We start from the raw sequence: 27,761 nt of genomic DNA, 5'->3' as shown, positions 1-27,761 counted from the left end.
CCCTATTTTAATTTGAGGAATCTTATTTCTGTCTGCGTGCAAACAGAAGCTGAAACGTGATGATTCGGGATGAATAGTCATATCGTGCCGGTCTGAACAAATAGATTAACTTCTACGTCATTGCTTTGAGTCAGCTGACTTGTCATCTCAGCAGCCGTCTTAGATGAATATGTCACCACTGTCACAGACTTTATCAGCAAGTGTGTTAAGGACTGTGGGTCTGAGCTTTATAAGGAATTGAGATATGACCTCTAAAGCTATGAGAAATGTCAAGAGAGAATACCAGTCCGAAATAGAGTTCCAGACTAGCCATCAGTTGTGGCAGAGCTTACATGCTGTAATGGGCTACAAGCCAAAGTTTGGAAATATTGCTGACAACAGTACGCCCCTTCCTGATGAACTTAATACTTTCTTATTCATGTTTTGTACAAAAGGAAATCAGAACATCACCACTCCTCCAAAGCACCTGAATCCACAATCAGTGCAGGAGAGTGCCACAGGAAGCATCTGGCCCAAGGTTACATCCTCAGTCCCTCCAACTCTATACTCTGCACTGGCATCTGCATGGCCAGATCCTGCTCTAATTCCATCCACAAATTTGCAGATGACACCACGGTAGAGGGCGTAGTCCAAATACTCTTAGGAGTAGAGGAAAGAGAAAGACAGCCTGGTGTCATGATAATCTTCTCACTCTCCCCTCCCATTGAACAGAAAATACAAAAGCCCGAAAGCATGTACCACCAGGCTCAAGGGCAACTTCAATCCCGGTTCCTTAGTACGATAAAATAGGTTTCCTGACCTATTGTTATTGACTTTACACCTTATTCACTGCCCACACTGCACCTTTCTTATCTGTTACACTTTATTTTGCGTTCCGTTATTGCTTTTTTCCTTATATGAATTCAATGCAACTGTTGAAATGAATTGATCTGTATGAACGGTATGAAATCAAGTTTTTCCGCTGTATATCTGTGACTATAATAAACCAATTTCAGCTATGTTTACTGCCTTACTTCTGCGTATGAGCTTGCCCACCTTATCCTGTTATTTGAGTTCTACTGAAGGGTCTCGGCCCGAAAAGCCGACTGTTCACTCCTGTCCATAGGTGCTGCCTGACCTGCCGAGTTCCAGCACCCGCAGGTTTCCTCGTTCCGTCCGCTGCCGCTGGATGGCGCTGCGGGGCGCGGGAGGAGACGGCTCTACGGCACATGCGCAGCAGGATTGCCAGAGTGTCCTTTGATGGTGTCAATAAAGTTGCGTTTGGAGGACGTTTGTCCGTTGTGAATAAAGTTTTTTTTTGTGTAGTTGCAGCAATGGCTCAGTATCGGGAGGCGCCGCTCGCCAGCCGGCCCCACACCCTTGACCCCAGGGAGTACACGGAGCAGAGTCTGGAGGAGCGGCGGGCTCAGCAGGAACGGCTGGCGATTCGCTCCCGCCTCAAGCTGCAGTACCTGCGACAGCTGAACGACCCGACGCGGATGGAGCCGATGGTGAGTAGGCCCGTAGGATGTTCTTTCAGTGGAAGCGAGCGAGCTGTCCCCCTGTCGCAGCCGCCGGCCACGGGACTGACCCAGGGCAGGAGAGCTCCGGCTCCACACTGTGATGTCCCGAGGCTGCTCCAGATCACGTCCTTGAGCCAAGTGACCGGTCAAATGCACAGACAGGCTGGGTGTAAGAGAGTAGCTGTTCCTGAGCCTGGTGGTGTGGGATTTGAGGCTAGTTGCAAAGGGAAGTACAGAGGACCAGGTCGTGGAGCGTGGTGATAAGTTTAGAAGGGATACCATGCTTTTATTCCATGAAGTCTGTTGTTCAGATGCTCCAGAACAGAGTGAAGAGTCAGTGAGATGGTGTCTGCTATTGCAGTTTGAAAGGAATCCAGGTCATGTCTGTGCCAGGAGTGGATTCGTGCTAGGAGTGGATTCATGCCATAACCACCCTCTCAGAGCACTTCATCCACTGGATGCATACGATACCAGACAGCTCACTGTTCTTCTTGGGCACCAGTACTGCAGGTGACCTTTTTGAAGCAGGTGGGAAAAGCAGACTGTAGAAGCAAAAGGTTGAAGATGAATATACCAGTCAGTTGGTCTGCACAGGTTTTCAATTTTAAGCTGTCTGGGTTGGAAGCCTCTCATGGATTCACCTTTTTGACCTCTGACAACGACTTGGAGACTGAAGTTACAGGTCATCACGAACTGTAGGAGAGCTATTCTTCTCCCTTTCTAAGAATGTAGAAGAGGTACTGAGGTCATCCACACACCACCTATACAGGGGAAATAGAGGAACAAAAACTCAATTATGTATTGGTTGTGATCCTTTCTTATTGGGGGGGCATTGATGGAAACAGTCAATTAAGGATTTCAGAAAGGCATGGAAAAATAATTACTTAGATCATTTGGAAAGAGCGGAGAAATGTCACTGAACTGTAAGGGAACCAGAATGGATTGGTAGACTCCTCTAATAATTCTGTCATGTTTTTGCTGAAAATGAGATTGTTGCCATTTCTTTTTCTTTTACAGCAAGATCCAGCCATAACTCGCTGGGTATATGCTCGCACTCTGAACCATATCTATCCCAACTTCCGTCCAAGTCCTAAGACATCACTAATAGGATTTTTCTGCGGTGTAGTACCTCTGTTCTTCTGGTACTACGTCTTCAAAACCGATCGGGTAAGAATAATTGAATTAAGTGATACGTCATGGTTCAACATAGTTTTCATAATTGATATATGTATCACTATTAGTGCATCATAGTTGAACTTCCACCTATAATGTGTATTATTAATGAAATTGGCTCAATATTTGTTATAAAGTCTTAAATGTTGTTGGAATGCTAAAAGGAGTGTTTGCCACTTTGGGGTTTTGAAGTAGTTTGTGGTTTTGAAAGGCTCAGTTGCGGCTAAAGTCAATAACAGTCACAGTAAAATTTGGAAAAAATAGACTCGTTGTGATTGATCTAGGTCTAAAAGGAAGTGACACCTCTTGTTAAGGAATATGTTCAAGAATATTAACTTTTATATGTTGACGTGCAGAATACTTCATTGTTTACAATTGGAGAGGTGAAGGTTCTTGAATATGGACGGGGAAATGTCCTCCACCCCCATGACTGTCATTGGCAGTCACTCCAGCTTCAAAGCATCCTGTCACCTCAAAAGTAGTGGAAGCCTATTTCTCAGAAGCACAATTGGCACTAGAGGGAGGTGTTCTTTCACTGCTGTTTTTGCATCACTGTTGGAATATGTACAGAATGTTGTGATCAATGTGATGGGATGTTGGCGCAGAAGCAATGTTCTGAAAGTATAGCAAATCTTATTAAGATAATTTGCATGTAAGGATGTAAGTACCCAAAGGGAGGTTTTCTGTCATGACACAGAGGGAGGGTTTTCAAACTTTGAGGTCACTGCTGTCTCGAAGGGCAAGTCAGTCATCTCATTCCTCTGCTCTTGTAAATGGTTTTCCCTTGTGTCCATCCATTCTCTTTTGGAAAGCCCTGATTATCTTGTTTCCAAAAACCTTGTAGGCAGTGATGTCTGGATGATAAACACTTCACAATTTCATCCTCATGTCCATATGGTTTAGTTACATAAAGTTCAAAGTAAATTTATTATCAAAGTAAATATGTATCACCATATACAACCCTGAGGTTCGTTTTCTTGTGGGCATATTCAATAAATCTAAAGAATAATAACCATAACAGAATCAGTGAAAGACCACCCAACTAAGGTGGTCAACCAGAGTGCAGAAGACAACAAACTGCAAAAGCAAAAAGAAGAAATAATAATAAATAAATAAGCAATAAATACTGAAAACATGAGACGAGTCCTTGAAATTGAGTCCATTGGTTGTGGGAATACTTCAATGATGGGGTTATATTCTTTGGTTCAAGAGCTTGATGGTTGAGGGGTAGTAACAAGAGCCTCAGGACTGAACTTGGTGGTGTGAATCCGAAGGCAGCAGTGAGAGGAGAGCATATCCTGGTTGGTGGGAGTACCTAATGATAGATGCTGCTTTCCTAACAGCGTTTCATGTAGATGTGCTCAATGACTGGGAGGGCTTTACCCATGATGGACTGGGCCATATCCACTTTTTGTAGGATTTTCCATTCAAGGGTGTTGATGTTTCCATACCAGGCTGTAATGCAGCGAGTCAGTATACTCTCCACTACACATTTATAAAAGTTTGTCAAAGTCTTAGATGTGTCATGCTGAATCTCTCAATTGTTAAATTGGTAAATATGATTGCTATGTTATAGATTCTGTGTGGTGTAATACATTTCATCTAAGTTGCTGATTTGTTTTCTTTCAAGGATCGTAAAGAAAAGCTTATTAGTGAAGGAATGGAGCGGCCGTTTAGTTTATCATCATGAGTTCTTGAAGCAAAGTCTGCAGATGTGACAAGTAATTGTACAGTATATTATACAGAAGTCATAAAATCATTTTGCTTTAATAAATGTTGCTAATTATACTTCAGTTTCCTTTGAGTTTTGGATAAGTGTTATAAAATGAAATTTAAAAATACAGAAAATATTTCTCAATATCTCTCCAACTTATTTGCAGAGATGAGGAATTTCTTTAGCCAGAAGGTGGTGGATCTGTGGAATTCATGGCCAGAGTGGCTGTGGAGGCCAAGTCATTGGATATATTTAAAGTGGAAGTTGATATTGTTCTTGATTAGTAGGGTTATCAAAGGTTATGGGAGAAGGCAGGAGAATAGGTTGAGGGGGATAATATATGATAGGATGGTGGAGCAGGGTTGATGGGCTGAATGGCCTAATTCTGCTCCTATCTTTTATGGCACATTATTTAAGTTTCATTGTTTATTTAGGGAGACAGCATGGTAACAGATCCTCCTGGCCCACGAGCTCATTGCACCCAGTATCACCCATGTTACCGATTAACATGGTCACAGGGAGGACTGCATAAAGGCCAATGAAAGGGCAAATACAGTAGCAAAAGTGAGTGGGAAGTTGGGTGATTGGGAAGCTTTTAAAATCCATCAAAAGGCAACTAAAAAAGCTATAAAAAGGGCAAAGATGAAATGTGATGGCAAACTAGCCAATAATAAAAAGGAAGATACCAAAAGTTTTCTCAGTTATTTAAAGAATAAAAGAAAGGCGAGAGTTGATATTGGATCACTGGAAAATGATGCTGCTGAGATAGTAATGGGGGACAAAGAAATGGCAGATGGATTTAACGGGTACTTTGCATCTGTCTTCATTGTAGAAGACGCTAGCAGTGTGCCAGAGGTCCGTGAGTGTCAGGGAGCAGGAGTGAGTGCCATTGCTATTACAAAGGAAGAAGTGCTAGGCAAACTCAAAAGTTGTGAGGCGGATAAATCACCTGGACCAAATGGACTACATCCCAGAATCCTGAGAGAGGTTGCTGAAGGGATGGCGGATGCATTGGTCATGATCTTTCAAGAATCACTTGATTCTGGCATGGTCCTGGAGGACTGGAAGATTGCGAATGTCACTCCACTCTTTAAGGAGGAATGGAGGCAAAAGAAAAGAAATTATAGTCTAATTAGCTTAATTTAATTGGTTGGGAAGTTGTTGGAGTATTATTAAGGATGAAGTTTCAGGGTACTTGGAGACTAATGATAAAATAAGTCAAAGCATGGTTTTTTTAAAAAAGGAAATCTTGCCTGACAAATCTGTTAGAGTTCTTCGAGGAAGTAACAAATAGGGTGGACAAAGAGGCAGTGGATGTCATTTACTTGGATTTTCAGAAGGCGTTTGATAAGTTGCCACAAATGAGGCTGCTTGACAAGATAAAATCCTATGGCATTACAGGAAAGGTATGGCATGGATAGCAGAGTGGCTGACAGGTAGAGAGAAGCAATTGAGAATAAAGGGGGCCTTTTCTGGTTGGCTGCCAGTGACTATTAGTGTTCCTCGGGGTCAGTATCGGGAGTGCTACTTTTCACATTGCTTCTCAATGATTTGGATAATGGCTTTGTGACAAAGTTTGCTGATGATACAAAGATAGGTGGAGGGGTAAGCAGTGCTGAGGAAGCAATATGATTACGGGAGGACTTAAGACGAATTGGAAGAATGGGCAAAAATGTGGCAGATGAAATACAGTGTTGGGAAATGTATGATGATGCATTTTGGTAAAAGAAACATTTGTGTGGACTATTATCTAAGTGGGGAGAAGGTTCAAATATCAGAGGTGCAGAGGGACCTAAGAGTCCTCGTGCAGAACTCCCAGAATGTTAATTTACAGGTTGAGCCTGTGGTAAGGAAGGCAAATGCAATATAGGCATTTATTTCAAGAGGAATAGAATATAAAAGTAAGGAGGTAATATTGAGCCTTTATAAGACATTAGTCAGCCCGCACTTGGAGTATTGTCAACAATTTTGGTCCCCATATCTCAGAAAGGATGTGTTTTCAGTGGAGAGAGTCCAGAGGAGGTTCATGAGGATGATTCTGGGAATGAAGTAGTTAACATATGAGGAGCGTTTGACAGCTTTGGGCCTGTACTCACTGGAATTTAGAAGAATGCAGGGGGATCTCATTGAAACCTATCGAATGTTGAAAGGACCAGATAGAGTGGATGTGGAGAGGAAGTTTCATACGGTGGGGAGTATCCAGAACTAGAGACACGGCCCCAAAATTGAGGGGCGATCCTTTAGAACAGAGATAAGGATTTATTTTTAGCCAGACATTTGTGAAATGCTCTGCCACAGACTGCGGTGGAGGCCAAGTCCGTGGGTATATTTAAGGTGGAAGTTGATCATTTCCTGATCAGTCAATGCATCAAAGGATGTGGGCGAGATGGCAGGTGTATAGGATTGAGTGGGATCCGTGATCAGCCAGGACATGATAGAATGGCGGAGCAGACTCGTTGAGCTGAATGGCCTAATTCTGCTGTTATGTCTTATGGTCTTAACCCTTTACACAGACAGCGGCGGGAACTGAACACAGGTCATTGGCACTGTGAAGTGTTATACTAACCACTACACAACCGTGCCACCATATTCAATGTTTATTCAAATGTTTTGCAGAAACAGCAAAGAAAATACATAATACAAAATACTATCTACCTTGGGGTTTTAATAATTCACACTAGTGTTTATTCATCCATCCTTAAATTAAAATGATGGTATTGTGGCGACCCACTTCCCAGCGCACTCGAACCGGCTCACAAAGTGGCGCACGCCGGCGTAGAAGCCGGTCCCAAAAAGGGCGCCAAGCCTGCTTCACCAGCAAGGGGAAAAGCCTGCGCGCGGGACGGGACTGTGAATATGCGCCCCCTACAGTATTCCCGCCCGGGGAGGGTGGGAACAGGAAGGCTTTAAAGCGAGGCCGCGAAGTTTGAATAAATCTCTTTTTGCAACTGCAGCTCACCGACTCTGTGTCGTTATTGCAGCGCTGCATGTAGCACACCGCTACAATTGGTGACCCCGACGGCCCAAACGATATTTGGGCCGAAGATGAATGACGCCACATCTGTTCATGCAGTTTCATTAAAACTGCCAAGCTTCTGGACGCTGCAACCTCACCTATGGTTCCAGCAAGCAGAAGCCCAATTCCACATTCGGCAGATAACCTCAGATGCCACACGTTACTACTACATGGTGAGCTCCCTCGACCAGGAGACAGCCACCCAGGTTGAGGAGTTCATACAATCGCCCCCAGCGGACGGCAAATACACAGAATTCAAAGCCTTGCTCATAAGGACTTACGGACTCTCACGGCGCGAGCGAGCTGCCCACTTACTGCACCTGGATGGGTTGGGAGACAGGCCACCGTCGGCTTTGATGAACGAGATGCTCTCCCTGGCTGGAGGTCACAAGCCCTGCCTCATGTTTGAGCACGCATTCCTGGAGCAGCTGCCCGAGGACATACGCCTGCTGCTGTCCGACGAGGATTTCAGCGACCCCCCGGAAGGTGGCGGCCCGGGCGGACGTGCTGTGGAAAGCCAAGAAGGAGAGTGGGGCATCCGTCGCACAGATCACCAGGCCACGCTCCCAGTAGCAAACCAGACCAGGCCCGGCCGCAGAGCCCGCTAACCCCAGAGGCAGGGGTGAGGAGCCCAACGAACAATGGTGCTTCTACCACCAGCGGTGGGGCGCAGAAGCCCGCCCTGCAAGTTCCCAGGAAACGCCAGGGGCAGCCGCCGCTGATGGCTACGGCGGCTGGCCATCGGGATAGCCTCCTGTATGTCTGGGACAAGCGGTCGGGACACCGCTTTTTGGTCGACACCGGAGCCGAGATCAGCATCTTACCTCTGACAAGTTACAACACCTGCAACAGAGCACCAGGTCCCACCCTGAGGGCCACAAACGGCAGCACAGTAAGGACCTACAGCACCTGTACGGTGCGGCTATAGTTGGGCTCCAGCCGGTTCATGTCAGACTTTACACTAGCCGACGTAGCCCAACCGCTCCTGGGAGCGGATTTTTTGCGGGCTCACAGCCTACTGGTCGACCTGCCAAGGAAGGTCCACGCCGAGACCTTTCAAACTTTCTTCCTCGGTGAAGTCCAGTTGCCGGCCCCACACCTAGACTCCATCACGCTGTCCGACAACAACTTCACCAGAGTCCTGGCGGATTTCCCATCGGTTCTGGCACTGCAGTTCATGGCAGCCATGCCCAGACACGGCGTACAGCACCACATCCCGACACAAGGACCACCCCTCCACGCCCGTGCTCGAAGGCTTTCCCCGGACGAGCTCCGACTGGCGAAGGAGGAGTTCACGAGGATGGAGGAATTGGGGATCATACGGCGGTCCGACAGCCCATGGGCCTCCCCCCTGCACATGGTGCCCAAAGCAACGGGGCTGGAGACCATACGGCGACTACCGCAGGCTGAACAAGGCTACACACTGGACCGCTACCCTGTGCCGCACATTCAGGACTTTGCAGCAAACCTGCACGGCGCATGGATCTTCTCCAAGGTAGACCTCATCCAGGGATACCATCAAATCCCAATGCATCCGGACGACATCCCCAAAACAGCACTCATCATCCCTTTCGGCCTTTTCGAGTTCCTCCGCATGTCGTTCGGCCTAAAGAATGCCACACAGAGGTTTCAGCGGTTAATGGACGCGGTGGGACGCGACCTGGACTTCGCTTTCATCTATTTGGACGACATCCTCATAGCCAGCAGCAGTCGTCAGGAGCATCTGTCCCACCTCCATCAACTCTACGCCCGACTGAGTGAATACAGCCTGACAATCAACCCGGCCAAATGCCAGTTCGGGCTCGACACCATCGACTTCCTGGGCCACAGGATTACTAAAGACGGGGCAACCCCTCTGCCCGCCAAGGTAGACGCGGTCCGCCATTTCCCCCGACCCAACACAATCAAAGGCCTTCAGGAATCCGTGGGTATGGTGAATTTCTACCACCGCTTCCTCCGTTCAGCTGCCCGAATCATGCGCCCCCTGTTCGCCCTGATGTCGTGTAAGGGCAAGGACATTACCTGGGACGAGGAGTCCGCCGCCGCTTTCATTAAAACCAAAGAAGCCTTGGCAAACGCCACTATGCTAGTGCACCCCAGAACGTACGTCCCTACCGCCCTCACAGTGGACGCATCTAACACACAACTCATCGAGGGTCGCTGGCAACCCCTGGCGTTTTTCAGCAAACACCTACGACCACCCGAGCTCAAATACAGTGCTTTCGACCAGGAACTGTTGGCGCTATACCTGGCAATCCGACATTTCAGGTACTTCTTAGAAGGTAGGCCTTTCACGGACCACAAACCTCTTACCTTTGCGTTCACGAAAGCATCCGACCCCTGGTCGTCCGCCAGCAGCGACATCTGGCCTACATCTCTGAATACACGACGGATGTCCGGCATGTCTTGGGAAAGGACAATGTCGTGGCGGACGTACTCTCACGCCCTAACATCCAAGCCCTGTGCCAGAGGGTAGACTATGAAGGACTGGCGGAGGCGCAGCAGGCAAACAAGGAGATCCCTAGTTACAGGACTGCAGTCTCCGGTTTGCAGCTCCAGGACCTTCTTGTAGGGTCCAGGTGAGAGGACCCTACTCTGTGACATCACCACCGGCCAACCCCGCCCTGTCGTCCCGGCAGCCTGGCGGCGGCGCATTTTCAACTCCATTCACGACTTAGCGCACCCCTCCATCAGGAGAACCGTCCGGATGGTAGCCAACAGGTTTGTTTGGCACGGACTCCGCAAGCAGGTCAGTGAATGGGCCAGAACATGCATGCACTGCCAAACAGCCAAGGTGCAGCGGCACACCAAAGCTCTGCCGCAACAGTTCCACCCCACCCGCCGGCGTTTCAACCATATTCATGTGGATATTGTGGGCCCCCTGCCAGTGTCGCGAGGAGCGCGGCACCTCCTGACTATCGTGGACCGGTTCACAAGATGGCCAGAGGCAGTCCCGCTCGCCGACACCACTTCCGAATCTTGCGCCAGGCACTGATTGCCACCTGGGTATCTCGCTTTGGTGTACCGGCCCACATTACCTCTGACAGAGGCGCCCAGTTCACCTCCAGCCTGTGGTCAGCTATGGCCAGCCTTTTGGGGACACAGCTGCACCACACAACTGCTTACCACCCACAGTTGAACGGACTGGTGGAGTGTTTCCACAGTCACCTGAAGTCGGCTCTCATGGCCCGCCTCAAAGGTCCTAACTGGGTGGACGAGCTTCCCTGGGTCCTGCTCGGAATCCGCATGGTGCCCAAAGAAGATCTGCACACCTCGTCGGCCGAGTTGGTGTACGGCGCACCCCAGGAGAGTTCATACCAGCCCCAAGGGGGCAAGAGGAAGAACCCGCAGCAGTCCTGGGCAGACTACGCGAGAGGCTCAATAACCTGGCCCCCATACCCACTTCGCAGCATGGGCAGAACCCGACCTGCGTACCCAAAGACCTGCTAAACTGTAAGTTCGTTTTTGTACGACAGGGCGGACATCGGGCACCGCTACAGCGGCCCTACGAGGAGCCATTTACGGTGATCAGAAACAACGGGTCCACATTCGTACTGGACATCGGGGGGAAAGAGGAGGTTTTCACGGTGGACCGACTCAAACCGGCCGATGTGGACTTGGCGCAGCCGGTCGAGATTCTGGCACCGCAGTGCAGAGGCAGACCTCCCAAACAGAGTCCGACCCAGACTGTGGACATTAGGGGGTGTATCGCTAGTTCTGGGGGGGGGGGGGGGGGGGTGTATGTGGCGACCCACTTCCCAGCGCACTCGAACCGGCTCACAAAGCAGCGTGCGCCGGCATTGAGGCCGGTCACAAAGAGGGCGCCAAGCCTGCTTCACCAGCAAGGGGAAAAGCCCGTGCGCGGGACGGGACTGTGAATACGCGCCCCCTACAGCATTCCCACCCTGGGAGGGCGGGATCAGGAAGGCTTTAAAGCGAGGCCACGAAGTTTGAATAAATCTCTTTTTGCAACTGCAGCTCACCAACTCTGTGTCGTTATAGCAGCGCTGCGTGTAGCACACCGCTACAGTATTTGATTTCCTTCCAAGGAAATGGTGCAGCATCTATGGATCAGATCATGTCAGTGAACGCAGGAACAAAATGTTGAGTTCTTATGTGCCTATTTATTTATCAGCAACTCTTAACTTTGTTCACTCTCTGCAGCATCCAATTCTGTGTTCTTTTATTTTTTTGCCAATCTCCTTTTGCTTAATCTGCATGGGCTTTCAGAAATCCTGGGAATTGCATAAACATTTTTCTATCTACCATACAGATACCTCAAAAATAAATTCCACTGGCTTAGGTAGATTAGCTTCTCATCTAAAAGCCTATTAAAATTGAGGTGGAGAATGTCACCAATGTAGTAAAAGACAGAAATCACAGTATGAATGGTTCAGTTTATTATGGGGAAAAAGCTTGTATTTAGTTAATTGCCTGAAAAGGTCTATGCCACTGAAATTTAAACTTATCCTTGAGTTCTCAATAATACGGAGTGTACCTGATGGCAAATCGTGTTGCCAATTGCTAATTCATTAAGATTTTTGAAGCTGATATCATTGTTGGACAGTGAGACACTGTATACCATAAAAGATAGCTAGACAGTATAGAGGCAATATCAAAATAAGTGGATATGGAAGTAAGACCATGTCATAGAAACAGAATTAGGCCTATCGAGTCTGCTCTGCCATTTCATGAAGGCTGATCCATTTTTCCTCTCACCCTGAATCTTCTTCCTTCTCCCCACATCCCTTCATGCCCTGACAATCAAGAATCTCTATCAACCTCTGCCTTAAATATAAATACATGAACTTCATGACCCCTGACACCTGGACCTTCTATCATATTGCTAATGTCTTCTACAGTGAAGACTGATGCAAAATACTCATTTAGTTCACCTGCCATTTCCTTTTCCCCATTACTACTTCCAGCATCATTTTCCAGTGATCTGATATCTACTCTCGTCTCTTTTTTACACTTTATGTATCTAAAGAAACCTCCGGTATCCCCTTTAATATTATTGGCTAACTTACTTTCATATTCTATTTTTACCTTTTTAAATGTCTTTTTTTTAGTTGCCTTCTGTTTGTAATAAAGTGAGGTGTTAGCGTGTGTGTCTATAGGTGATGTTTAATGGCAGATCATAAAAAGAACAGAGCCTAGAGGCAGCAGTGAGCTTGGATGAAAATACATTGTGAATTAATCACAAGTGAATCAGAGCGTAGTGCCAATAAGCAGAACTATTGCTTAGAGAAGAAGACTCAACCACTAAACACCTGCAGTGAAGACAAATGGAAGACTTCAGTTACTACCATTTTTGGTGTGTTACACTCCACTATTACAGTGAATATGGATGAACATATACAGATGGAATGATATTGCTCTATTGTCTTGTTTCCTGACTTTCATTCAACTCTCTTGTTTTTACTTATATCATTTTTATTTTGTTCCAGGTTTCCTGAAACAAGATGTACATTAGTTGTGATTTCCATTATTTGCAGTAGTTCAAATTTAATATAATAACGTGCAAGTAATTTCTGGTCAGTTTATTCATATTTTATGTTAAAAGTAATTGTGTATATTATTTCTGATTTTTTTCCTATTTCACAAGGCTTGAAACATTTGCTGGTTACATAGGTAAAGAAGATTCATATCATCATGAAGAAGTCACAAATTCAGTTGTTCCTTTTACTGTTATTTGTTCTGCAGTATTTCTCAGTATTAATCCCTTTTAATATTCTGTCTTGAAACACTTCCAACTTTGTTGACCTTAATTGGGTTTAACAGTGCAAATGTTACAACTCTGGGATTTTTTTTCCTCATCACAAAGATGGGCAAACTGGTATTCAGTATGCTTAAATGGGCACATTTCAAGTTATAGGTAACCAATGGTGCACTATTACAGAAATTAGACACGTTTGTGGAAAGTATCAATACATCTTATTTTTGCAATAAACTCTTCGAAATAGCATTTCAAATAGTTAAGTGTGAGTAAATACAAGTCATTTAACTTTATTTGATTCAACACTTATGATTTCTACATGCTTACATATGTTTGCATCAGTAATTATTTCAGTGGTAACTAATGATCTGTCAGTCAGGTGAAATTTTTCCCTCAGTAGCCACAGACTGATCTGCATCTGGAAAACATATCAAGTAAGATTTATTATAAATAATTATAATGGAATTATAAATAAAACTATTACTCTGGCACAAATAAAGAAAAACTCTCTGAGTGTGGTAACCATGTGAGAGCAGCTGAACAGGATCGTACTTGGTTTTCGCTGACATGTCATCAGAAAATTATCCCACTTAAGAACTCCATGGAGCATGTGGAGATCTTCCAACAACCAGGCACTCTTTCTTTTTTTTTCTTTCTTACTTTCTCTTTTTTTTATATAGGGAAGTTAGGGGGGAGGGGGGGGGAAGGGATATATACATTTTTTTTTCCACACTTGTAATTACTTAAAAACGCAATTAAATAAAATTTATAAAAAAAAACATGGTGAGAATTTCAGATCACATCAGATTCCATCGGTAATTTTGCTACTGATTGTAATACAAATAAAATAAAGATATCGTGCTCACAAAGAATAATAATCAGTACCTCAAAGGTCTTATAGACCAAGAGAAACTTGAGGAATATGCTGCAAAAGTACACTGAAACCACTGGTAATTTTTGTTGCTGGAATAACGATATAGAGCTGCGGCCATTAATGACAATGTGAAACTAGTTTTACACCATTAAGCGCATGAAACATTATAGACTTATTTATGATTGAAGCTTATTAAAGAATGTAGTTGTGCGTTTGAAAAAAAAAGAAGAAAATTATCCCACAAGTCAACCCATTCATACCCTCCATGCCTGGGTTCTGCAGCATGGAAGGACTAAATCCACTGGAAGTCAGATGTTCAGCTTCAAATGAGTCATTGCTGGTATATCTAGCATAGCTTCATTTATTTTCATAGGGCTGGCAACCTCTTAAAAAAAAATACAACTTCGCTTGGTTTCTTCCACGATTGAAAATGTGAAATAAAACATACTTTGAAAGTTGAAAAAGCCTCTCTGTTAGAACATCATTAAGGCTGCCTGAGGGTCAGGTCCACAGAAATGGTGGTGTGGGGGGGGGGGGGGGGGGGGGGCAGTGGAGGAGCAATTACTGGAAGCTCAGGAATCGAAGTTCATGCCATCAGGTTGGAGACTACCCAGATGGAATGTAAGGTATTGTTCCTCCAATCTCACTGTGGTCTCATTGTGGCAGTAGAGGCGGCCATGGACTTGACATGTCAGAATGGGAATGGGAAGTGGAATTAAAATGGGTAATCTATCACTTTACCCCTTTTTTCATTGGCTACGTATTAGCACATTACCCAAGTGATACATTTGTTTTAATAGTGTAGCCTATACTAGTTTATTCTCTAAGGAATTTCTTATCTATAGACGTGATGGAGTTTTCAGAGGTGTCACCTTGGCCATTTTTGTCCCTTTGTCTTCACATTCATTCACCTCTTAGCATCGTTTCTCAGTTCTTCATTTAGTTCACTTAGTATTTGCATGTTTCTTTGCACTCTCAGATAAACTGAAATCTTGGAGTTAAGACAGCTCGTCATTCCTGACCCCAAGAAGACTGATCAACTGTGATCAAATGGTGGAGTAGACTTGATGGGCCGAATGGCCTAATTCTGCTCGTATGTCTTTTGTCCTGCCTTCAGCTTAATCATTGCTTGGCTCTGTACATGGAAGATTTAGAGTTGTGTGGCTGACTCTGGGACAAGGTTTGCGGAGAGGGAAGAAGTTGCAGAGGTTGGCTGTTAAATCCAATCAGGCTGTGTTAAATAGGGCATGCGTGTTTTTTTTTACATGCACCCACTTAGCTTTGAGTGAACTCCCTAAACAAGGGGCAAAGGATTTTACCATTGTAACATGTATTTTAATGCAGTTCAACTGATGATGACTTTTCCTTGTCTTCAGTTTGCTTTAAATTTCATATCAAATATGTTGATGATGGGCAAGGGTACACAACAGAAGACTAAACATAATTCAGAATTAACACTATTCAGGCAAGGATTTCTGCTATAGAAGGTGAAATGTCAGGTTATTCAAGATAGAGATGATCCATTCAGCATGTATTTGAGTCAGGGCTTAGATGAACTGTAATCAGACATCTGTATCCAGATTGGGCCTGGTTTTAATTTCTGCTAGGAAAAGGGAGAGTCTATCAGTGGTTAGGGAATGAAGTTAGTAGTAGAGACCAGTCTGGCTGAAATCTCTGCTTACCCCATTTTTCTCCCTTCTATCCTCTGCTGGCTTTAAGCATGTGGTATGCTGTAGATCCCCCATCATAACATTTAAACAGATTCCACACAATAAGTTTACTGGTTTATCTCACCCTTTTGTGTTAGTGTTTCACTTGTCACTTAGCTTCCATTTGATATTGAAGTTATTTTTCAGAGGCTTCCAACAGTCTGAATAGCTTTTGTCCAAGCAGTTGCAGGTCTCCAGACCCCATTTGGTGACACTCATGTTGAAAGAGCTCTCAAACATAAATGCCTGTCCAAATAAATAGAAAGTAAAAGAAACTTAATAACTTTAACAGTGAAAGTAATCTTGGGCTGAGATCAATGAATTGTGTAAGGGGATTCTTCTTTTATGTTACTGCTAAGGCTAATAAAATGGCTTCTTTGTTATGGTAACTGCAGAGAAAGTGCTTCTCTCTCACAGCTTGTTTGGGTTATAATTACTGATAACGAGAATTGTATTCATTTGTTAACCAATTGGGATACATGTTATTCGTGTGGATCTGTAAGCGATTGTTTCACGGGCTTTGGGGAGAAGGCATGATGGGGATAGAGAGAGGAGACGTGATGCTGTAAGCTGGGCAACGGAACGGACCCCGAGCGGGAGTCCGAGGCCCAGGGTCTTCAGCGAGGAGAGGAGACGAGGACAGATTCGTGTGGAGGTCTGGTCGACCACTGTTGTTGGCGGCAGGTCGAGGAGGTCGGAGGGGATCGAATGGCGGCAAGAAGACTTCGTTAACTGAGCTCCAACGGTTGTGCACGAAGTGGTTGAACTTTGATAAGTTTGACGCCTTTTACTTTTCCTTTTATATTGTATCTCTATTAAGTACATAGTTCCAGTAAGATCTATAAAGTGCAAGCATTTAACCGCATATGGTGTACTGTCTGTTATTTGACATGGTGGGGACATCACACAGCATCTACACAAGCTGATTACCCAGTTTGGCGGGGCTGAAGGCTGCTGCCCGTAGACAGAAGCGAGCTGAGCGAGCCTGAGGCTTACCAGGGGCTACATCTGAAAAATGAGTAAGAGTTTTCTAAAAATGTCACATGGCCTAGTCAATGGGGCTAGGCAGAATAACAGTTCTCCATGGGCTGAAGGCCCATTTCTGTGTTGTTGTACTCTGATCATGAAACTTAGGAGTACTACCGGTATTTGTTTAGAAGGTATTCTGGACTATGATATGTTAATCAAACAGTCTAAGAATTAAACAGTTGGATCCAACAGAGTCCTTCTGTAACTTACCATTGTCCCATCAGCTACTGGTTCTGGTTTGAGTTCTGCCTTGCTTGCTTTTTCAAAGCATTCAGCATCTGGCCCATGTGGAGTCATAATGCTATGCAGACTTGCTCCGCCAGGCAGGAAGCCCTGCTCCTTTGCTTCATAATGACCCTTAATCAGTCCCATAAATTCACTCATACAGTTGCCTGGGCAGGAAAGAAACCAAGTGTTGAAATCCATACTTCTGCAAACAATTCTGCATTTTCTTTGCCTCATAACCATCAGAACAAAATGTTTTTTGGTGTAAGAAAACAATAGATAAGGGAGTATAATTGCCACTCTTGTCAACACTTCCCTTCTTATAAAATTTAAAATTCAGCTGTTGAGAATTTGTGAAATGCACATGGATAAGTCAACTATGATGTTTTAAAATCCATCATAAAGATGCTGTGCATAGAACTTCCCATGACAGTCATTATGATAGATGGCAACATCCTCCAATGCAATTCTTATCAAATGATATACAGTACGTATTGGGAGATCAGTCTATTTACATTTTCTGAGTATCCAGTACCCAAAACCTACTCTTAATGTTCCATAGGGATCTTGAATAATACTGAAAAATATCCTTCAATATTCAGGGGAACAATCTGTGATTTAGATACAGTAGACGTGGTGCACCATTACTCAGGCTGTGTACTACCCTACTACTGATCAAGGATCTTCAAACCCAAGCTCAGAGATTGCTTTTCCCATTCTGACATGAATGCACTATGAAGTAGATGATTACAAAATTATGCCAGGTACACACCAAATCTTTGACGGGCTCCTGGATGCAGTTTATCTAATGATATTAAATTGGGCATTAGAGCCAGGTAAAGGATACAAAAGAGATTCAATTGTATGATGCCAGAAATAAAAGGTTATAATTGATAAGATTGATTTATTTTAAGATGGTAAAGAATCTCATCAACCTACTTAATTGTTAACAAGTATCCTGTAGTACAAATTATCTTTAGAAAGCACTAGGGAATGTTGGAAGGATTTATTTTACACAGAAGACTTTCTGGACATGAATGTCTTTCATAGAATTGTATGTCATACAATTGTACAGTATGTTACGAGTATCTAATTCCATGATCCCAAAGCTTCTTAAATATTGGTTCACTGAACTAAAATGAAACTTAAGTGCATGGTCCTTTTAAAAAATAATCACACAACTTCACAGTGTACATCCCAGTTTTCATTTTGGCCAATAACCACTAGCCTAAGGACTTATTAATAAATTTACAAAGACTAAATAAAATAACAAATAATAGGAGTAGGCCATACAGTCTTTAGGTTTCAAGAAAATGATAGCTGATCTGATATTGGCCATGGTTCTCAAAGACTCATAATTCAGAGAATACATTGCTCCTCATCATTTCAAATAGATAATCCCTTATTCTGAAGCCATGTGTTCTGAACTCCTCCATAAGAGGAAGTATTCTCTCAGAATCTTGTATTTTAATAAATCACATTTTATTCTTATAAATATTCTATAAATATATTTATAAAAAATTTATTAAAAATTCCTATAAATATAGGACCAACCTATATAGGCTTCCCTCATAGACAATTCCCTCATCCCACAAATCAACATGGTGAACCTCCTTATACACATAAAGAAGCTTACTCACATAACCTAGATTCTATCCCATCACTTGTTTGTAATTAGTTATCCTTAACTGGGTCCTATTTTCCCCCAATTTTTTTGGTCTACTAGTAATCTTTGCAACAGTGTATGCCTTTTCTTTCAAAATTTGATACCAGCTTTGAGCTCTTTGGTTGGTCATGATTGAATCATCCTCTATGGAATCTATTTCTCAAATAGAATGCAATTTTTGTAAATATTTGCCATTATTTATCTGCTGTCTTACCTTTTTCCTGTCAGCCAACTCTGCCTTGACAAGGTTCCACACGTAAGGTTAGTTAGGAAGGTTCAATCGTTAGGTATTAATATTGAAGTAGTAAAATGGATTCAACAGTGGCTGGATGGGAGATGCCAGAGAGTAGTGGTGGATAACTGTTTATCAGGTTGGAGGCCAGTGACCAGTGGTGTGCCTCAGGGATCTGTACTGGGTCCAATGTTGTTTGTCATATATATTAATGAGCTGGATGATGGGGTGGTAAATTGGATTAGTAAATATGCAGATGATACTAAGGTAGGTGGCGTTGTGGATAATGAAGTAGGTTCTCAAAGCTTGCAGAGAGATTTAGGCCAATTAGAAGAGTGGGCTGAAAGATGGCAGATGGAGTTTAATGCTGATAAGTGTGAGGTGCTACATTTAGGTAGGAATAATCAAAATAGGACATACCTGGTAAATGGTAGGGCATTGAGGAATGCAGTAGAACAGACTGATCTAGGAATAATGGTGCATAGTTCCCTGAAGGTGGAATCTCATGTGGATAGGGTGGTGAAGAAAGCTTTTGGTATGCTGGCCTTTATCAATCAGAGCATTGAGTATAGGAGTTGGGATGTACTGTTAAAATTGTACATGGCATTGGTAAGGCCAAATTTGAAGTATTGTGTACAGTTCTGGGCACCGAATTATAGGAAAGATGTCAACAAAATAGAGAGAGTACAGAGGAGATTTACTAGAATGTTACCTGGGTTTCAGCACCTAAGTTACAGAGAAAGGTTGAACAAGTTAGGTCTTTATTCTTTGGAGCATAGAAGGTTGAGGGGGGACTTGTAAGAGGTATTAAAAATTATGAGGGGGATAGATAAAGTTGACGTAGATAGGCTTTTTCCATTGAGAGTGGGGGAGATTCAAACAAGAGGACATGAGTTCAGAGTTAAGGGGCAAAAGTTTAGGGGTAACACGAGGAGGAACTTCTTTACTCAGAGAGTGGTAGCTGTGTGGAACGAGCTTCCGGTAGAAGTGGTAGAGGCAGGTTCAATTTGTCGTTTAAAAAAAAAAATTGGGTAGGTATATGGACAGGAAAGGAATGGAAGGTTATGGGCTGAGTGCGGGTCAGTGGGACTAGGTGAGAGTAAATGTTCGGCACGGACTAGAAGGGTCAAGATGGCCTGTTTCTATGCTGTAATTGTTATATGGTTATATCTTTGTAATTGTCTTCAATTAAATGTAATCCTCCAATTTCTGAAGAAATTTCTTACACTCAAACTGAATATGAAATCATTCTTCTCCAGAGGATATTTTTCAATGAGATTATTATTTACCTGCACATTACAGTGACCAGATCCAAAATAGCCTCTTCATGGCTGTTTCCACATGTGCTTCTAAAAATAACTATCCAAGTACATCTAGTAAACTTGCCCTCAAAACCTCTTTTCCAATTTGATTTGTTCAATGTGTATGACAATGTCATCCATAGTTACCACAGCATCTTCCTTGAACATTACTCCCCCCCCCCCCCACCCCATTATTTCTTGATTTCTACTCTAGCTACTGTTATCAGGTGTATTTTTATCTCCAATCATTGTCTAGTTCTCTTGCATTTTATTATCTCCATCCAAACTGATTCTACAGCTTTATTTTCTGAGGCACGATTATTTCTCACCATCACTATGCATTGATCTCATTCTTTATTATCGGGGTACTCCATATTCTCTCCCTTTCTGCCCATGTCTCTGAAATGTGAAATCCCCAGCAATATATAGTCCTCAGCCTTGGTCACCTTACAGACACATCTCATTAACAGCTAACACTGGATACTCATTTATCTCATCAATTTATCTACCATATTGCAAAAGTTGCATGCATTCAGGTTGCCTGCGATTTTGTTTCTTATGCTATTTTCCCAAATTTTTTCTTTTTGTATTGTGTTAATAAAAAACATAGATAAACCACAAATGAGATTTGCTGTAACTTACGATGGTAGTAAGGAGGCCTGAATGTGTGGTTAGCTACTCCCCAACGTGGGGGAAAGATCACAAAATCCGCAATAGCCACACCTGGGCGAGTTGATTTAGCAGTCAGCACTGTGAAAATTGAAGGATCCTGAAAAGACATGTGGTTTTTATTAGGCTGCCGATCCATGTTGGAAATGTTTCAACATGGTGTTAACTTGTCTCGATTTGGTTACCTTGCACAAGAGTCTTTGAAATAAGAAATTCAAACTTTGATTGGGCTATTTTGATTTTTTTTTAAAAGCAAAAAATGAACTTTCAAATTAACTTCTTTGATATTTGACTCATTCTGTAGCACCAATTTCTGTATTTATACAAGATAAAACTGCAAGATAAAGCATCTGTTACTTCAACAGAATCATTTTGTTTCTCCCATGTTGGGAACTTCAATGATCTATCCATCAAATAACAGAATGTGAAAATATTTAACTATTTTGCAAATGCTTCCTGAAGTTTCAAATTCCTCCAAATATCCAATGATATTTTTGTGATACTTTGAATATCTTTTACCTCTTAAAAATCTTTTATACTTCATCTATTCTGTATAAATCAGCTACGATAATCTCAATAGATGCCATCAACTGATCAACATACTAAGCTGAACACTGTGGTGTGAAGCAGAACCCTTCCTTTCTTACCACCGTTAAAACCCAAACCTCAAATGGCAAAACCATCCAGTGGAAGTCCCATCTTGGAATACAGAACAAGCCATGAACTTTACTATTGGAACATTTTTCACTGCAAAATGTTTGAATGTCCAAATAATATTTGTGCTTGATATACAGTACTAAAAAAAAAGATCATTCACCAGGAAAATTACTTACTGCATGATCAAATACAACACAATTAATGACCATGAAGTTATTCAGATTGTACTTGTAAGGTGTATAGTTTCCATGCCAGGCCACAACATTAAATGGAGAGAGATTCTGAAAAAAATGGTAATGAATATTAAAATCTGAAGAATTATGGCTAAGATCAAATGGCCATTTCTAAACTTCTAGAAAACCTAGCCTTATGATAAATGCATTTGTGAGTACAGATGAAGTGCAAGTAATCAAGTTATGTCTGCTTTCATCTTGAGAGCATTGGAATGTAGATGTTATAAAGTTATGCCTAAACTGCACTGAATTTTAATCAAAGTCAAGTTGGAATACCTTGGATGCAGACAGGTGAGAGTTATAGCATAGATTCACTATAATAGGCCTTAAAATTAAATCATAAGGAGAGGTAATATAAACTCGGCTTATTGTAACCTCACATAGTTGAGGGTTGAACTAAATAAGAAGTTCATTAAAGAATTCAATAAGGTAGGTTTGGCTGTCCATTCAAACAAGAAAGCATTTCACAAAACTTAGTTTTTCAGCTTACGTTACTGAATGTGTCACGAGAAGCAAGAACCCCAGACAAATACTCAATTTCAAGGATGCTATGAATTATTGTAGCATCCCATAATTTTCTCAGCACATGTTAATGAATTCAGTATAGATCAATAACTGAACTAAAGTCTTTGGTCTTTTTGATTTGTCATTACACAGGACAAAACTCCTGCTTCACATTTGTTACCCATTAATGAACCTGAATACTAAAATTTTAGGATAATTTTGCTGTTTATGCACCAAGTATTTGACACTGATTACCTGCTGGGCAGCAAAAAGCTTCCCCTGAAATTTGTTGATGACAGTAAAGCCTGCTGGAACTTGTCGGTTTTCATACCATGCAACGGGAACTTTGAAATCCCTGGGATTGGCGAGGCCATTGGCTCCTGGTAAAGCAAGTCAAACTCTTTAAGAGTATAAACAAGGTTCTTTGTCTGACAAAGAATGATAAATCACTTCTAATTATTAAATAGTTTAAACAGTTTAAATGTTCTTTATTTCAGCTGGCCAAAGTGGAAAACTTCCAGTCATTTGAGAATTAAAAAAAAATAATCTGTTGCACTAAGTACATTTGGAAAGGTAAGAAGGTAAGCCACCATCTTGAACTGTAGTTGTTATGGTGCAAGTCATATCACTGTACTAGTAGGTAGAATTCAAAGATTTTGACCTTTTTTTGAAGGTGAATAAGAATACATTTCCTAATGAGGATTATATGTCACAGAATGTGGGAACCTAAATGTGGGAAGGATTACAGATTTGAAAGGTACTATCAAACAACTACTGAGAATTGTTGCAATATACAAAATGCTGCTTTTTTTAAATGGTATATATTATAATTAGCATACACAAATGGTAGAGGGAGTAAATATTAGGACCGAGAGATCTTGAATATTCCAAACACTAATGCCACAAGATGCAGCTGCAGAAAAATAAAAAAGACAGGCTATACTGTGCAGAGGACATACAGTATATAGTACTGCTAAGCAACATTTTCTGATCTATCACTGTCCATCCCTCTCTCTGACTCTCTAATTTTCACTCTCTCTCTACACCTCCCCTCCCCAACATAGATGTAGTTTGCTTTCTGTTTCAAATTGTTTGTTTTCTTAACGTCTCCAACTACTGTGCCAGTTTTTAAATGTATTTGTGTTCTCAATGACTTTGTTCTTCACTCTCTCACAGACAATTCCATTGTCCTCTCCACCCCTCCCTTCATTTAAATCAATGACCCAGTTCTGATGAAGGGTCATTGACATGAAACATCAATTTTGTCTCTCTCTTCACCAATGCTGCTTTGGCTACTGGATGGTCCAGCAATTTTTGCTTTGGTTTTAGATTTCCACCATCTGCAGTAGTTTGCTCTGAATTACTAGTACAATAATGTTCTGATAATCTAGCATGATTAGGATTGTGGAGGTGATGCACTGACAGATTTTCTAGACTATTAAATGCTATTTCTTTTAATATTTCTCTAATATTTTACCACTTTTTAGGATGTTACACAATATGACAACAGATATTCCAGTGAAGCAGGTAAGTTAAAAGAGTGTGCAGGAACGGGAACGGTTGCACAGGGACTGAAGTCCGGTGAATGAAAAGTGCAAGTGCAAACCCAGGCCCCAGTAAGTGAAATTGCAGAGGAAAATTATCTTTTAGAAGATTTGCAACTAAAAATGTGATTTCCACCAATATAGAAACTGCATGATTAAGGTGCAGATATTGATCTAAAATCAATTTTACAAAACTATCAATGAAATAGTTAAATTCCAGATGAAACCATGCTGATTAATATTCCATTTATACTGTAAAATGCTAACATTCACTCTCCAACTATTTGGAAATGTTGTCAGTTCAGCACCTGACTCACTCTAAATCCACTAGGACACCGGTTCCTGCACTTCCAGTACCCCAGTTTCTGTGCTGCCCTTTAACCTGCTGTGGCCCAGTTTCACAAGTTCCCATTCAATCCATTGGCTTCACTAGAAAATACCTTTTGACACCGAGTAACATATAAAAATGAGCAAATTCAAATCATGTTGATGTATTAATAGGAATACTTATTCTGAAAAATAGTCCAGATTATCTGATGTCCAGCATCACTCTGTCCTGAGTGTTGGATTATCAGAATTTTATTAACCCTCTGTTACGTCTTACATACATAACACAATGTCACATGAAGTAATTTACACTGAAGCCTAAAACTAAATATTTTGCACACTACAATCTTTACCAATAGGGCCAAGATCAGGCAACTCAAAATGTGCTCCAAAGATTTCCAGAACGTAACCTCTGGTTTCTTCAGAAACCTCCACACTGAAGTGCATGCCTTGCTGCAAAAACAAAAAATCAAAATTATATTCCAAATGTATAGGAATTTCATGCAGATATCAAATGGTTTTTCTTAAAATTCACAGGTTAATATTTTCCATAGGAAAACCTTTCCCTCAACATCAACAATAAAAGAGCTGGTCATTGACTTTAGGAAGAAGGCCAGTATACATGCTCTTGTCTATATCAACAGTGCTGAGTCTGAGATGGTTGAAAGCTTCAAGTTCCTAGGAGTGAACATCACCAATAGTCTGTCCCACTCCTACTGTGTAGATATGTGGCCAAGAAAGCTCACTAAAGCCTTTACATCCTCAGGAGACCAAAGAAATTTAGCATTTCCCATCAACCATTACCAATTTTAATGATACACCATAAAAAGCATCCCATCTGGATGCATCACAGCTTGGAATGGCAACTGTTCTGCACACGACTGCAAGAAACTACATAGAGAAATGGATATAACTCAGCACATCACAGACGGCTGTTGAGGCCAAGTCACTAGATATATTTAAACTGGGAGTTGATAGTTTCTCGATTAATCAGGACAACAATGGTTACAGAAGAATGATGTTGAGTGGGATAATAAATCAGCCATGATGGAAGGACAGAGCAGACTCGATGGGCTGAATGGCCCAATTCTGCTCCTATGTCTTATAGTCTTTGATGCTTCAATAAAGCATCCAGTGTAATCAACCACACCCACTTCAGACATCCTCTTATCTACCCTCTTTCATTAGGCAGAAGGTACAAAAGCCTGAAAACATGTAACATCTGTTTCTGCCCCATTGTTACAAGACTAAATGATTGCGTAGTATGACAAAATAGACTCTTAACCTCACAATCTTTCTTGTTATGATCTTGCATCTTATAGTTTACCTGCACTTTCCTTGTAGCTGTTATACCTTATAATGCATTGTTAATGTCTTACCTTGTTCTACCAGAATGCAATGTGAAATAATTTGATCTGTATTAATAACATGCAGGATAAAGTTCTCACTGCATTTCAGTACATGTGACAATAATAATAATAAAAATCTGTGAAAGTGGTAAAGGATGCAAGACTAGATTGTCACATGACATTTCAGCACAGTCAGACAGATTAAAATTTGAGTTCTGTTTGCAATAAATATTTCCCTTCTAATACATAAATAGTATGTTTGTCACTTTGAACAGGAATTAATATCAAAACCAATTAAGTAACAAGAATTAATAATTCATTGATTTAGAGGCCTGTATTTAAGCAAAATTGATGTTTTAAATAAATGATTTTTCCTCTTGTTTACCTGAATGACACAAATTTCATTGGGTTCCACCAGCATTTTGCCAAATTCTGTGGTGATCAGGAGGTTCCCTTTTTGAGGCACTGCAAGATAATTTAAAAAGTCCAAAATCTTAAAACAAACATGTAAACAATGTTTTCTCAAATCAGTGTTGGTAAATGAATATGCTTCTAAATTTTCCTCTTTTTAAGTTTAGTCATCATTGTGCTTTCTCTTTAAGAGATGATATTGGAATATTCTAACAAAAGTATTGTATTATTGTTGAAGTTTGTGACAGACCACTTTCTGAATCAAAATAACAAAATTGTAATAATTAAATCCTGAAGGTAAATACTCTTAGTTATATCTGTGGTGCCCTCAGCTGACATAGTTTAAAAGAATGAGAGCGGAGGTTACCTTATTATCTAGTTTTGTTGTTCATAGTTCCATATTTCTTTGGTAAATATTCTCCAATTTATTGGCTAAGCAGACATTTTGATCAAACCATCAGGATAAAATTAAAGCAAAGTAGGAGGTTCTGAAATACTACACATTTTTTTAAACAAAGGATATGGATAACTGCCTCTAAAATTCAGTGCTGGCTCTATCACTCCAATAACTGAAGGTTCTAATTTATGAAATCCATATTTGTTTTGAAATTGTTCCTAAGAAAGTATTATGTAAACAAATTTGGATTACAAGGAATACGTACCATTCAAATTTTGATAATAGGGCAAATCTACTGATTTATCAAAAGTTTTACTTACCTAGAAGGAAATCCCCATCTGAATTATAAAAACTCCTGAAATACAAAAGTTTAATACGATCATACCTTGGAATTTTACTCTTATAAACAGGATAAATTATGAGAATATTAGGCAGGAGATAGGGTGACTTAATTGGGAGAGATGGTGAAATTAGTCAAGAAGGGAAAGAAAGCATAAGGCTTAAGAAGCTAAAATCAAACAGATCCCTTAAATATGATAAACAGAAAAGAACTCGGGAAATGAAATACGAAGGTGAAAGGTTCCATGAAAACTACTTGGCAAGTAGGGTTAAAGAACTCAAGGCATTATATACCTACATCAAGAGCAAAAGGATAACTAGGGAACAGGTAGGACTTCTCAAAGATAAAGAAGGAAGGCGTTGGGTGTGGGTGAGGTCTAAATGCATCGGCATGTACAAAGGAGAAGGACTTGGAGGATAGGGAGACCAGTGTGGAACATGTTGTTGTGCTCAGCATTTTGAGATCAAGAAGAATGTTGGAGGCTAAGGGGAGATCTAATAGAGGATTATAGAATTCTAAGAGATATAGATACAGCAACTATTTTCCCATGCATGAAATATCCAATAGCAGAAAGCAGGCATTTAATAGTGAGAGACAGTAAGTTCAGGGCATGTTCCTGTGCTGTACTGTTCTATATTTGTCTACGAGACAGTTTCTTCAGTTTCAGCTTACCCAAATTTTGTCTTTGAAACCATATGACTAGCCAGCTTATGATGCTGTCATACTTTGACCAACATTGCAAGATATGTACTCTGTTTATTTTAGCTTAATGAACTTTCTTCTAGAGTGTGTTGCATTCTGAGGTGTTTAGGAGGAACACCATAGGCATGGTAGTATTTTTTAATTTAGCACTCAGCATGGTAACAGGCCCTTCTGACCTCATGAGCCCAGCTGCCAAATACACCTCTGTGACCAATTAACCTACATCTTTGAAATGTGGGAGGAAACCAGAGCACAAGGAGGAAACCCACATGGTCACAGGGAGAACGTACAATCTCCTTACAGACATCGGCAGAATTGAACCCAGGTTGCTGGTGTTGTAATAGCGTTTCACACCATGATGCCTATTGGTATGGTATGTTAACTGACTACTCAGAGAAATAAGAGAGTCCCCCAAGGGTTCAAGTATCTAACAATGCTTATGCCTACCAGAGGAAGCTGATCCAAGAA

The 27,761-nt window shown here is 41.7% G+C and overlaps 2 protein-coding genes across 2 annotated transcripts in view; one reads left to right on the top strand and one right to left on the bottom strand.

Moving 5' to 3' along the window:
• Window positions 1-1,230: 1,230 nt before the first annotated feature.
• Window positions 1,231-4,463, top strand: ndufb4 (NADH:ubiquinone oxidoreductase subunit B4). The gene is made up of 3 exons (XM_073045374.1): window positions 1,231-1,490; window positions 2,520-2,669; window positions 4,306-4,463. The coding sequence occupies exons 1-3, from the start codon at window positions 1,314-1,316 to the stop codon at window positions 4,363-4,365; spliced, it is 387 nt and encodes a 128-aa protein (XP_072901475.1). The 5' UTR covers window positions 1,231-1,313; the 3' UTR covers window positions 4,366-4,463.
• Window positions 4,464-12,933: 8,470 nt separating this feature from the next.
• The window catches only part of hgd (homogentisate 1,2-dioxygenase), a 37,652-nt gene continuing 22,824 nt past the window's right edge, over window positions 12,934-27,761 (bottom strand). The window contains exons 7-15 of the mRNA XM_073045373.1: window positions 26,572-26,606; window positions 25,829-25,908; window positions 24,448-24,547; window positions 22,479-22,603; window positions 21,663-21,767; window positions 20,803-20,929; window positions 16,947-17,128; window positions 15,793-15,953; window positions 12,934-13,542 (exon numbers count right to left, since the gene is read on the bottom strand). Of these exons, the coding sequence (XP_072901474.1) occupies window positions 15,810-15,953; window positions 16,947-17,128; window positions 20,803-20,929; window positions 21,663-21,767; window positions 22,479-22,603; window positions 24,448-24,547; window positions 25,829-25,908; window positions 26,572-26,606 (898 nt within the window). The 3' untranslated portion in view covers window positions 12,934-13,542; window positions 15,793-15,809. The remainder of the gene's footprint in view (window positions 13,543-15,792; window positions 15,954-16,946; window positions 17,129-20,802; window positions 20,930-21,662; window positions 21,768-22,478; window positions 22,604-24,447; window positions 24,548-25,828; window positions 25,909-26,571; window positions 26,607-27,761) is intronic.

This window comes from Hemitrygon akajei, chromosome 5, assembly GCF_048418815.1.
Source record: "Hemitrygon akajei chromosome 5, sHemAka1.3, whole genome shotgun sequence".
Classification (NCBI taxonomy): Eukaryota; Metazoa; Chordata; class Chondrichthyes; order Myliobatiformes; family Dasyatidae; genus Hemitrygon; species Hemitrygon akajei.
The sequence above is the reverse complement of the archived record's forward strand: the minus strand, read 5'-3'. Positions and strand labels throughout refer to the sequence as shown.